Source organism: Scyliorhinus canicula, chromosome 10 (genome assembly GCF_902713615.1).
Source record: "Scyliorhinus canicula chromosome 10, sScyCan1.1, whole genome shotgun sequence".
Classification (NCBI taxonomy): Eukaryota; Metazoa; Chordata; class Chondrichthyes; order Carcharhiniformes; family Scyliorhinidae; genus Scyliorhinus; species Scyliorhinus canicula.
Window position 1 is genome coordinate 51,753,182 of NC_052155.1, and position 13,813 is coordinate 51,766,994.

Below are 13,813 nucleotides of genomic sequence, written 5' to 3' on the forward strand. Positions count from 1 at the left end.
TCCCAGAGACACTCACCTCGGTTGGGCAATTAAGTGATGAGGCTCCTGTGTCACGGTCTGGTGTGCACCACACAGCTGAGCCGGTACAGCAGGTGGAGGCTGGAGCAGCCGATGGGCTGGACGGTCGGAGGGCAGCCCAGGCCCAGCATCCAGCTGGCTCCCAGACTGTTCCCGGGTTCCTGGATTTACTCGACTCACCTGGACAGCTGATGCATTTGGAAACCCAGGGACACAATGATGGGATGAGGGCCGTCTTCCAGCAGCTGCAGACGCAGTTAGAGGAGTCAAACCGCGTCCAGGAGCAGGGAGTGGTGCTGCTCATGGCAGCCACCCAGGCCGACACCGCACGGGTGGCGTCCGCGGTCGGGGCTATGGGTGAAACGGTTTCGGCCGTGGGTCAGGTTATGCAAGGCATTGGGCTTCACGTGCACGCGTCATCCATGGCCCTGGAGAGGGCTGCCCTCTCACAGGCAGCAATGCGCCAGAGCCAACATGACATTGCCGACGCGCTATGGGCCCTGGCCAAGTCTCACCAGGCCATGGCACAGTCCCAGCAGTCAGTCGCCGAGAGCATCGACCGCCTGACGCACGTGCTGGATGACGTCGCGCACTCACAGGTTGAGGTTGCACAGTCCCTGGCGGGAATGTCTCACTCCCTGGACTCCATCTCTGCTAACGTTCAGACAATGGTCGATACCGTTGCAGGCCTCCAGGACTGGCAGCGCCAGGTGTCGGTGGGGCGACGGGGCACCTCCCCGCTCGCACCTCCGTCCCACAGTGATGCCCGGGGGCCACCGGGCTCTCCGAGGGAGGAGGAGGTTCCGGGGCCCGTCCCATTAACTCCTTCACGGGACGTCCCGGGACACTCGGCCTCCCCCCCGTCCCATCCCTGGTGCATCTGATGGGCAGCGGGCAGGACAGGGTGGCACCACGTCATCCAACACGCCCGCCGAGCAGCCTGGCCCATCAAGACCGGGTCGCCCCAGGAAACGAGTGCCGACGGGGAGACATGTCGCAGGGCGTGATTCTCAGCAGTCCGCCTGCACTCCTGCTGTACCACCTGGGGATTCACCTAGACGTAGTGGTAGGGCCCGTAAGGCAAGGAAGTTGGACACATAGTAAGTTGGTACGGGTGCAGGGCATAGTTTAGTTGTAGGGGCTAGGGCATCTGTATATAATCTTCACTATTAAACTGTTGCACCTAACTTGTAAGACGCTGTGCTATCTCCGGTGCCACGGGGCTCCTGATGGTGACCAAGTGTCGCTGGGGTTGACGAGCGGTTAAACGTCAGTGCCGGGTGTGCAGTCCCTTCCCCCTCACCCCCTCCCACAGTCGGACACCGTAGTCCTCGGCACTCCAATGCCAGCTACCCCACACGGGCAGGTGATGGAGTGTCCCTGACGAACTCAGCGACCACCGAGACGGATGGTTCAGCTATTGCCATGAGTCAGACTTTGTCTAACGATTCTGAGCTCACAGCTCATCGCAGATCGGGCTGTCATCATTCAACATGGCACTTGATGGAACCATCAATTCACCAGACACGTGTTTCCGATGTGAATCTAGGCTTTAATCGACTTACTTCAGAGCCAGCCTGTTACCTGTCGATTAACTCGTAGTGACCCAGGCTGACTCTGGACACGGGTACTTATACAGCTGCACTAGGGGGAGGAGTCGTGGGCGGAACCAAGGGTGGAGCCCAGTACAAATTCCGAGGTGCTCCCAGGGCTACTCCCCCTAGTGGTAGGACAGCGGTACTGCGCTTACAACAACAGTGTGAATTAACATATATATTAACATATATTACATTCACCACAGCACTGATCACACCCGCTGACACAGTCATCAATGTAGTGCTATACCGTAGTGCCGCAGTGGTAAGGTGATGTCGAATTGGAGCCGTGTACGGAGCGGGGGTGCGGGGGATGGGGGTGGGGGTTGTATCCTGTCTGTGTGCACGACTGACGATGCAAGTGGTACTGTTCAGCGATCCCCTCCCACACGATGCGTGAACCTTGCGGACACCAACGCGTCGCGTGCCCGCTGTCCTCGACGGTGCCGTCGTGCAGCCTCCTGGACATTACCAGCACCCGGGTCGTGTCTATGTCCTGCGCCCCACGCCCCACCCTGCTGCACGCCAACCTCCTCCACCTCCTCCTCATCATCCTCCTCCTCTTTGTTAGCGTTAGCACCGCTACCATCGACTTCTCCCTCCGACTCCTCCGCCAGGGCATGTCCCCTCTGCATCGCGATGTTGTGCAGCGCACAGCAGACCACAACAATGCGAGCGACCCTGTCGGCCTGGTACTGCAGGGCCCCTCCGGAGCAGTCCAGGCACCTGAATCTCATCTTCAGCAGGCCGAAGCACCGCTCCACCACACCCCTGGTTGCTGCATGGGCCTCGTTGTATAGGGTCTCCGCGTTGGTCTGAGGCCTCCATATTGGCGTCATCAGCCATGACCTCAACGGAATACCCCTGTCGCCCAGCAACCAGACCCTCAGCAGGCGGGGGGGGGGGGAACATTGCAGGGATGAACAACTGCACAAGAATGTAAGCGTCATGCACACTGCCAGGGTACATAGACATAGAATTTACAGTGCAGAAGGAGGCCATTCGGCCCATCGAGTCTGCACCGGCTCTTGGAAAGAGCATCCTACCCAAGGTCAACACCTCCACCCTATCCCCATAACCCAGTAACCCCATCCAACACTAAGGGCAATTTTGGACACTATGGGCAATTTAGCATGGCCGATCCACCTAACCTGCACATCTTTGGACTGTGGGTGGAAACCGGAGTACCCGGAGGAAACCCACGCAGACACAGGGGGGATGTGCAGACTCCGCACAGACAGTGACCCAAGCCGGAATCGAACCTGGGACCCTGGAGCTGTGAAGCGATTGTGCTATCCACAATGCTACCGTGCTGCCCACGTGCATAATCCTCATGTGGGGGGTCGCATACCACCTGGATGTTCATGGAGTATGTCCCCTTCCTGTTTGTGGACACTTCCCTGTTGCCTGCAGGCGGGCGCATGGGGACGTGAACACCATCAATCACTCCCTGGACTATCGGTATCTCGGCCACCTTGGCGAATCCACAGGCTCGTGCTTCCTGATGTGCTCGGTCCTTAGGGAATGTAATGTAACGGTCCGCGATGGCAAACAAGATGTTGGTCATGTCCCAGATGCACCTGTGGACCGATGCCTGTGATATCCCAGATAGGTCCCCGCTCGGGGCCTGGAAGGAACCAGTAGCGTAGAAATTTAGAGAGCGGGAGCGCAAGGGGGCGGCAGCATGGGGTGTAGGGTGAGAGATCCTTCTGTGGGGGTGGGGGTGGGGGGGGGGGCGCTGGATCTGGCGGGTGCCAGATCCCGGAGGGATACAGTGTCCTGACGGTAGCGTAGAAGTTTAGAGCCACCATCACCTTGACGGATACTGGTATCGCGTGTCCTCCTCCCGTGGCGACACGAGGTGGCAGATATGTGCGACCATCTCCCTGCTGAACCGGAGTCTCCTCCTGCAGGTGATGTCTGGCAGTGTCTCGAAAGACATCTGGTCACGGTACACCCTAGGCCTCGATCATCGCCCCTGGCGCCCTGGCTCCACCATCAGTGGCTCCTCCTCCTCCTCCTCCTCCCCCCCATGCTGCTTGACATCAGTGCCCGCATCCTGTGCCTTCCTCAGCGTTTGGGGGTCAATGTTCCCCTCGGCATCCCCCTGGACATACCGGCCATGAGCGCCTGCGGCCTGTACGGCAACGACGGACCACTCCGCGGCCATTCCCTCTGCTGCTGCAGATGCCCCTGGATCTGCATCCACTGTGGGATCTCGCTGTGGACGCTGCTGGATGTCCAACTGCAGTGCAGCGGCCCCAACCACTGCACTGAACATCGCTGTCTGGTTGGCATACATGGCAACCTACAGAAGGGTGGTGGGGGGCAGAGAAACGACATGTTACACGGAGGTTCTTCGACACCTCGGCAGCCGGCGGCCATGGGATACCTGTGTGTCCCGGTGGCCTGGTCACGCTGCTGACATGTGGCCAGCCTAACACCTGGTCACTTTCTGCGTCCAACGGTCAGTTAACAACGTCCTCCTCACCGGTGTGTCAGTGGGCTCTGCCCATCAGCCACACGACAACCAGCGGCCGTGTCCTCATCACCGTCCTGCCGGCAGGGCAGCTGGCATGTGACATCCGCGGATGGACGACCCCCTCCACTCGCCCCTCTCCCCCTTCCACTCCCTCCCTCTCCCACCTCTACTCCCTCCCTCTCCCTCTCCCCCTTCCACTCCCTCCCTCTCCCACCTCTACTCCCTCCCTCTCCCTCTCCACTCCCTCCCTCTCCCACCTCTACTCCTCCCTCTCCCCTCCTACCTCCACTCCCTCCCTCTCCCCCTCCCACCTCCACTCCCTCCCTCTTCCCCCTCCCCCTCCACTCCCTCCCTCTTCCCCCTCCACTCCCTCCCTCTTCCCCCTCCCATCTCCCCTCCCTCCCTCTCCCCTCCCACCTCCCCTCCCTCCCTCTCCCCCTCCCACTTCCACTCCTTCCCTCTCCTCCTCCCACCTCCACTCCCTCCCTCTCCTCCTCCCACCTCCACTCCCTCCCTCTTCCCCCTCCCACCGCTACCTCCCACTCCCCCTCCCACCTCCACTCGCTACCTCCCACTCCCCCCCCCCCCCCCCCCCGCTGGCCGCAGTGTCCTCGGAAAGCCTTCTCCAGTCTGCGGAGACTCCGGGACAGTCCTCTCACCTCCTCAGCGTCAGCCAGCACGACTGGCTCACGACTAAAAATAGCAGGTGTGAACGGCGACGCCGTGAACTGGGGTCACGCCGTCGAGACTTCGGCCCATCCGGGCCGGAGAATAGCAGGGGTACCGGGAGAATCGCCAGTTTGGGTGTCTCGGGCGATTCTCCGGCTTGCGTCGCGCGGAACCCGACGGGACCGATTTCGCCTGTTCGGAGAATTGCGGGAGCGCATCGGACCAGCGTCGCGTGAAAAACTGTCGCGGCCCGCTATTGTCCCAACCGGCGCGGCATCGGAGAATCGCGCCCCATATCTTTCAGGACTTGTGGGAGGAAACCGGAGCACCCGGAGGAAACCCACGCAGACACGGGGAGAATGTGCAGACTCCACACAGACAATGACTCAAGCCGGGATTCGAACCTGGGACCCTGGAGCTGTGAAGCAACAGTGCTAGCCACTGTGCTACCGTGCTGCCCCATTTCATTAATTGAATTTGGCTTTTTTTCCAATTAAGGTGCAATTTAGCATGGCCAATCCATCCACTCTGCACATCTTTTTGGGTTGTGGGGGTGACACCCATGCAGACACGGGAAGAACGTGCAAACTCCACACAGACTGAATAAGCCAAGGATGGGGTAGAACCCGGGACCTCGACACCGTGAGGTAGCAGTTCCCAAACACTGCACCACCGTGCCGTCCTGTGCAAGGTGATACATTTTTTGGTTGGAAGAATGATGAGAGGCAAAATAAAATAAAGGGTGCAATTCAAAATGGTGTTCAGGTACATAGGGATCTGGAGGGACCAATCTGTCCACAAATCATGGATAGTGGTAAGGCTGGTTGAGAAAAAGGTAAAAAGAATTCTGATAGACTGGTAATAAAAGGTTTACGGGATTTATAAATCGAAGGCTAGAGAACAAAAACAAGGAGGTTATGATGATCCTTTATAAAATACTGATTTGGGCTCAACTGTAGCAATGAGTCCAATTCTGGGCATGACACTTTGGGAAGACTGTGAGGGTGCAGCAAAGATTTATGAGAATTATTTATGAGCATTATGAAGGATTTCAGCTATGTGGATAGATTGGAACATCTAAAGCTGTTCTTGCAGAAGAGAAGGTTGAGGGGAGATTTAATTGAGCTGTTCAAAATCATGAGGCGTCTGGACAGAGTGGATAGCACAGTGGGCTAAATAGCTGGCTTGTAATGCAGAACAAGGCCAGAAGCGTGGGTTGAATTCCCGTACCAGCCTCCCTGAACAGGTGCCGGAATGTGGCTGGAACTTCATTGAAGCCTACTTGTGACAATAAGTGATTATTATTATTAGATGGAGAGAGAAACTATTCCCATTGACAAAAAGTTCAAGAACCAGAGGACACAGATAGAAGGTGGATGGCAAAGGAACCAAGGGTGAAATGAGAAAATGATTTTTTTTTAAACGCAGCAAGTGGGTAGGAGCTGGAATGTACCACCTGAGAGTGGGGTGCAGGCAGCTACAATCGTGGTTCTCCGAAAGAAATGGAACGCACTCCTGAAGAGAAAAGGTAGGGGAAAAGGGCAGAGCAGCATGGTTATCTGATTTGCTCTTGCAGGGGGTGCCAGCACGGACACAATAAAGCTAAAGGATCTTCTTCTGTATTGTAACCTTTCTAGTAACTTTACATCTCAAAGCTCATGTAAGCTGGGACCAGGAAGAATGACCATGGGTGCGAATACATTCAATTTAGAACCCAATTGGTTTGCTAATGAGCTAGCGAGAAGGGGACAACAATAATTTATATTTATATAGCATCTTTAACGTAATGAAACAGTCTAAGGTATTTCCCAGGAGCATTATAAAACAAGGTATGACATCAAGACCCATAAGGAGAAATGAGGTCAGCTGAGCGAAGATTTGGTTAAAGAGATAGGAGGTAGAACAAGAGCAAGGTAGGGAGGATATTGGAGAGCTTAGGGTCGAGGCAACTGAAGCCAATGATGCTGGTGCAGTTAAAAACGGGGGCACTACAGGGCAGCACGGTGGCGCAGTGGGTTAGCCCTGTAGTCTCACGGCACCGAGGTCCCAGTTTCGATCCCGGCTCTGGGTCACTGTCTGTGTTGAGTTTGCACATTCTCCCCGTGTTTGCGTGTGTTTCGCCCCCACAAGCCAAAGATGTGCAGGCTAGGTGGATTGGCCATGCTAAATTGCCTTTTGATTGGAAAAAATGAATTGGGTACACAAAATAAAAATAAAAAAGCGGGGGGTACTCAAGAGGCCAGAGTTAGATGAGAAGAGATATCTTGGTGGGTAGTGGGGTTGGAGAAGTTACAGAGATAGGCAGGGGTGGGGAAGGTAGCTTACAGAGATAGGCAGGGGTGGAGAAGGTAGGTTACAGAGATAGGCAGGGGTGGGAGAGGTAGGTTACAGAGATAGGCAGGGGTGGGGGAGGTAGGTTACAGAGATAGGCAGGGGTGGGGGAGGTAGGTTACAGAGATAGGCAGGGGTGGGGGAGGTAGGTTACAGAGATAGGCAGGGGTGGGGGAGGTAGGTTACAGAGATAGGCAGGGGTGGGGGAGGTAGGTTACAGAGATAGGCAGGGGTGGGGGAGGTAGGTTACAGAGATAGGCAGGGGTGGGGGAGGTAGGTTACAGAGATAGGCAGGGGTAGGGGAGGTAGGTTACAGAGATAGGCAGGGGTGGGGGAGGTAGGTTACAGAGATAGGCAGGGGTGGGGGAGGTAGGTTACAGAGATAGGCTAATTTGTATGCTCAACTAGTATTTAGAAATTAGGAGGAGCAAGAGGAGAAACGTTTGGAGAGGAACCAATTGCGACATTGTAATGAACTCTAGAGCTTACAAGAGAGTTATGTTTTAAAATGTCACCTTTAAATCTTATTTTCTGTGTTCTTACGATTAAGATAAAATTGGGAATTCCAGAAGCACCCTTCAAGTTGGGACACATGCCAATGTGATCTGGTTGCCATGGGGTAAAACCCCAAACAAAAACCAACTGAAGTCAGGTTTTTACACCTGCACAGAATAATTCACAGAAAGGGGCAGCTGCTTTGTGAGACACAAGGAGAGAGAGACACAAGGAAAGAAACTACTGCTGTGTGGAGAAGCAGAGCAACTATTGCTGTGAAGAGCAGAGTAGTTTGTTTATGTTTTATGTTTGAAAGGAAAGGGACAGAGCCAATGGGATTTGTGGAGATTTAAGGAACATGGATTCGTCGAGGTGGGCCTTTCTAGTGAAAGTTGAATCTGGAAGACTCGGGTTGAGTTGAGTAGAAAAACTATCGAAGGGCACTGGAAGCTTTGTCCTAGCGTAGCAGAAATTAATGAGCCTGCTGGTGTGCTGAGAGTAATTTTGAACATGCTCTTGTAATACCACAGATCTGCCAGAAGTCCAGTGCACAGCCCAAGGTTGTAAAATGTATTGATTACATTTAGTTAATGTGGAAGCACCTGTCTTTAATTCAATGTACTAGTTGTCTGTTAATTAATGTTTGATTCAAGTTGATTTTAGTTTGTTTGTTACGGTAAACATCATAAAATGTGAAATCTCGTCCTGCAATTATTTTTGTTGGGTTGTTTGGGAAATTCATCTCTTTTCAAAAGTCATCACGCTACAGGGATTGTAACAAAGTATCGGCAAAATTGAGAGACAAGAAAGGTTGAGGTCTTTTTAGCTTTAAAAGCCTAAATTACACCTCAAAATCTCACCAAAAGCCCAGTTGTTGCCTCTTCCTCTCAGGCCGACCAAAATGTTTGAATCTCTGAATGACCTTTAACAAAATACAAGGGTTATGTCAGTTTAATTGCAATTAGTGTAACAGGATCTACAGGAAAATCAGAATGTCGGAGTATTGATTAAATGATGATAGATTGGAAAATATTGATGTGTCCTCATACACAGGTCATTGAAAGGCAGCGTGCAGGTGCAGCAAGCAGTTAGGAGGGTAAATGGTATGTTGGCCTTCATCGCAAGAGAGCTTGAGTACAGGGGCAAGAACGTCTTACTGCAGCGGTACAGGGCCTTGGTGAGACCACACCTGGAATATCGTGTGCAGCTTTGGTCTCTTTACCTTGAGAAAGGATATATTTGAAAGGGGATGTCACTGAAACATATAGAATTTTGAAAGGGCGATGTCCAAGGTTGTGATGGTGAGGATGGAGCCATGCCCGAGAGTGGCTGTCTTCGGGGTATCGGACCAGCCAGTTCTTCAGATGGGTTGAGGGCCGAAGCTGTGGCTTTTGCATTCCTAATCGCAAGCCTGAGAATCCTGCTCGGCTGGCGATTGGCAGCACCACCCACAGCTGCAGACTGGCTGGCAGACCTGGCGGAATTTCTCCACCTGAAGAAGATTACGTCCGCCATCCGAGGGTCGGACGAGGGCTTCCAAAAAGTGTGGGGGCCATTCACCAGCCGGTTCCAAGACCTGTTTGAGGCCAACAGTGACTGGGGGGGGGGGGGGGGGGGGGGGGGGGGAGGGGGGGACACCAAACAACAAAGAATAACACCCCCAACAGGGATAAAAAAGGGGGGGGGGGGGTGGAAGAAATGGAATATGCCTCCAACAGGGGAAGGATAAGGCGGGGGGAGGGGCACCACTTGTAAAAACTGTTGTACATAAGACACAAACTGGCTTGTAAATCTCAGACACATTTGAGCTGCTACTTTGCTATCACGTGCCTTACAGGTCAAACTGTTATTCTGTTAAAGTTGAAAATGGCAATTAAAATATTTTTTTTAACGAGATTGTGACAGGGCTAGACAGACTGGATGTAGGGATGATGTTTCCCATGGCTTGGACCAAGGAGTCACAACCTCAGGATATGGCGTAAGCTATTTAAGACTGAAATGAGGAGACATTTTTTCACTCAAGAGGGTGGTCAACCTGCGGAATTCTCTACTGCAGAACGCTGTGGAGGCCAAAACACTGAATATATTTAAGAAGGAAATTAATAGATTTCTCGACATTAAAGGCATCAAATGATATGTGATGAACCATCAATCGAACGAGAGACGAGTTGCTGTGCAAAAGTTAGGCTTCAATAAGCTAGAAGTTAGCCCTGCGGTCGACTACAGTAAATGGACAACCGCCGGGCGTTCTGGCTATTTATACCTCGATATGGAGGCGTGGTTAACTCAGCCTCTCGACCAATCGGAGAGCCGTCACATGACTGGTCTCAACCAATCGGTCGAGAGGCACATGACTGACCAGGGCCAATGGTAAGCCGGTGTTCTGCACCAATGGCAGACAGCTATGCAAATCATACCACCACATTCACCCCTTGCGGAGAAAGAAGCCGGGGGGAGGGGTATCAACGAGAGCCGGGGGGGGGGGGGGGGGGGGGAGAGAACTGGTGGTATGAGTAGCAGCCAGAGAAGGGAGAAAAAAAAATTGTTGTAAATTAAATCGATTCGATCAGTCTTTTCGTGGCCCGTGACGTTCTGGCAGACCACCGCAGTGGAGTAGGTGACGTCGGTTCGGCCGATGGTGGTGGTTCCGCTGACGCCCTGGAGCGATGGTCCTTGAACAGTCGCCGTTAGCCGAGCTGGCGGTGGAGACGCCATGGATGGGGAAGGGGTGGCCAGGGTGGGGCGCTGGGAGAAAAAAAACAGGGGGGGGGTCTGTGGTGAAGGAGGGGGAAGGCCGCACGCCGGCGGGTGCCAGGTCCCGGAGGGAGACCGTGTCCTGCCGACCGTTGGGGTACTCCACATACGCATACTGCGGGTTAGCGTGGAGTAACTGGACTTGTTCCACCAACGGGTCGGACTTGTGCACCCGCACATGTTTCCGGAGAAAGATGGGTCCGGGGGCGGCCAGCCACGTCGGGAGAGGGGATCCGGAGGACGACTTCCTGGGGAAAACAAGAAGACGTTCATGAGGTGTCTGATTTGTTGCGGTACAGAGGAGTGAGCGGATAGAATGTAGGGCATCGGGGATAACCTCTTGCCATCGGGAAATAGGGAGATCTCTGGACCGGAGGGCCAGTAGTATGGTCTTCCAGATGGTGCCATTCTCCCGCACGACCTGCCCGTTACCCCGAGGGTTATAGCTGGTCGTCCTGCTAGAGGCAATGCCCTTGCTGAGCAGGAATTGACGCAGCTCGTCGCTCATAAATGTTCAGCTACACCAGGGTGGGGACTCGAGATTTTTGGGGTTGGGGTAGAGCCGGGAGTGCAGGAGGCGAAAGAGGCCGGTGTCCTGGCCTTTGCGTCCCTAGTAGCCCGTCGAAGGATTCTGTTACAATGGAAGGATGCAAGGCCCCCAAGTGTGGAGACCTGGATCAGTGACATGGCGGGATTTATAAAATTGGAAAAGGTCAAATTTGCCCTGAGAGGATCAATACAAGGGTTCTATAAACGATGGCAGCCTTTTGTGGACTTCCTGGCTCAGAGATAGGTAACTGGGTCAATAGCAGCAGCAACCCGGGGTGGGGGGGGGGCATTATTGTAGTGTTTATTCTGTAACTGTATAGTGTGTTAATTTGCGTTGTTGTTAAAATGCTGGGTTGTTCATGGGGATGGGGCGAATGTATATGATTGTTAATATTATTGTTATTTTCGGTATTTTACTAAGGTGTGTCAATGTTGTATAAAATCGAAATTTTTCAATAAAAATTATTTTTTTAAAAAAAATAAATGTTCGACTACCCCGATCGCTGTGTATGTACGCGGGGTAGCCGAACAGGGAGAAGATGGAGAGGAGGGCCTTAATGACGGTCGATGTGGTCATGTCGGGGCAGGGAATGGCGAAGGGGAAGCAGGAGTATTCGTCAATTACCGCCAGGAAGTAAATGTTGCGGTTGTTAGAGGGAAGGGGCCCCTTGAAGTCAATGCTGAGACGTTCGAAGGGGCGGGATACTTTGATCAGATGTGCGCGCTCAGGGCGGTAGAAGTGCGGCTTGCACTCTGCGCAGATGTGGCAGTCACGGGTTACTGTCCTGACTTCCGCGATGGAGAAAGGCAGGCTGCGGGCCTTAATGAAATGGTAGAGACGGGTCACCCCTGGATGGCAGAGGTCCACGTGGAGGGAGCGGAGGCGGTCTATCTGCGCGCTGGCGCAGGTACCGCGGGACAGGGCATCAGGAGGCTCATTGAGCTTCCCAGGACGATACAAGATCTCATAGTTGTACGTGGACAACTCGATCCGCCACCGTAAGATCTTGTCATTCTTAATCTTGCCCCTTTGTGCATTATCAAACATGAAGGCTACTGACCGTTGGTCTGTGTGGAGGGTAAACCTCCTGCCGGCCAAATAGTGCCTCCAATGTCGCACAGCTTCGACTATGGCCTGGGCTTCCTTTTCCACAGAGGGGTGGCGGAGTTCAGAAGCCTGGAGGGTTCTGGAGAAGGCGGCCACGGGTCTGCCCGCTTGGTTCAGGGTGGCCGCCAGAGCTACTTCTGATGCGTCGCTCTCGACCTGGAAGGGGAGGGACTCGTCGATGGCGCGCATCGTGGCCTTTGCGATGTCCGCTTTGATGCGGCTAAAGGCCTAGCAGGCCTCTGTCGACAGCGGGAAGGTCGTGGTTTGAATGAGGGGACGGGCCTTGTCCGCGTCGTTGGGAACCCATTGGGCGTAGTAAGCGAAGAAACCCAGGCAGCGTTTGAGGGATTTGAGGGTTTTGGGGAGAGGGAGTTCCATCAGGGGGCGCATGCGTTCGGGGTCGGTGCCTATCACTCCGTTACACACTACGTAGCCGAGGATGGCTAGGCGGTCGGTGCTGAACACGCATTTATCCTTATTGTATGTGAGGTTAAGGAGTTTTGCGGTTTGGAGGAATTTCTGGAGGTTGGCGTCATGGTCCTGCTGATTGTGGCCGCAGATGGTGACATTACCAAGATACGGGAAGGTAGCACGTAATCCGTACTTGTCGACCATTTGGTCCATCTCCCGTTGGAAGACCGAGACCCCATTCGTGACACCAAATGGAACCCTAAGGAAGTGGTAGAGACGCCCATCTGCCTCAAACGCGGTGTATTTGCGGTCACTCGCGCGGATGGAGAGCTGGTGATAAGCGGACTTAAGGTCCACAGTGGAGAAGACTTTGTATTTCGCGATATCGTTTACCATGGCGGAAATACGGGGGAGAGGATACGCGTCCAGTTGCGTAAACCGATTGATGGTCTGGCTATAGTCGATGACCATCCGGTTTTTCTCCCCAGTCTGGACCACCAGCACTTGGGCTCGCCAGGGACTGTTGCTGCCCTCGATGACCCCTTCCTTCAGCAACCTCTGGACCTCGGACCTGATGAAGGTCCGGTCCTGGGCGCTGTACCGTCTGCTCCGTGTCGCAACGGGTTTGCAATCGGGGGTGAGATTAGAAACAAGGAGGGGGGGTCCACTTTGAGGGACGCAAGGCTGCAGACAGTGAGGGGGGGTATAGGGCCACCGAATTGGAAAGTCAAGCTCTGCAGTTTACACTGGAAGTCCAGTCCTAGGAGTGCCGGTGCGCAAAGGTCAGGGAGGACAAGGAGTTTGTAAGTTTTTAAAACCTTCCCTTGGACCGTGAGGTCCGCGATGCAGCACTCGGTGATGCGGACAGAGTGCAAACCTGAGGCTAACCCGATTTTTTTTTTTTTTTTTTTTTTTTTTATAAATTTAGATTACCCAATTATTTTTTCCAATTAAGGGGCAATTTAGCGTGGCCAATCAACCTAACCTGCACATTTTTGGGTTGTGGGGGCGAAACCCACGCAGACACGGGGAGAACGTGCAAACTCCACACGGACAGTGACCCAGAGCCGGGATCGAACCTGGGACCTCAGCGCCGTGAGGCGGTTGTGCTAACCACTAGGCCACCGTGCTGCCCGAGGCTAACCCGATTTTGCGTGTTACGGGATGGACAGGGAGCGCGCAGCGTCTTACCGTGGCAGGGTGAACGTAGCTTTCCGTGCTCCCGGAGTCCAGCAGGCAGCCCGTCTCGTGGCCGTTGAGGTGGATCAGCGTTGTTGTTTTGGCGAGCGTGCGTGGCCGTGACTTGTCGAGTTGAATGGCCGTGGAGAAGAACCATCATCGCAGTCGTCGTCGGCCGAGTAGGTGCTGGCAGGACCTTGTGTGCCAATCCAGGAAGGTGGT

At 54.0% G+C, this 13,813-nt stretch overlaps 1 protein-coding gene across 2 annotated transcripts in view; it reads right to left on the reverse strand.

Moving 5' to 3' along the window:
- The window catches only part of LOC119972362 (tubulin delta chain-like), a 138,817-nt gene that overhangs the window by 78,989 nt on the left and 46,015 nt on the right, over positions 1-13,813 (reverse strand). For both annotated transcript variants that reach the window (XM_038808919.1, XM_038808920.1), the window contains exon 4: positions 8,451-8,512. In XM_038808919.1, coding sequence (XP_038664847.1) covers positions 8,451-8,512 — 62 coding nt within the window. The remainder of the gene's footprint in view (positions 1-8,450; positions 8,513-13,813) is intronic.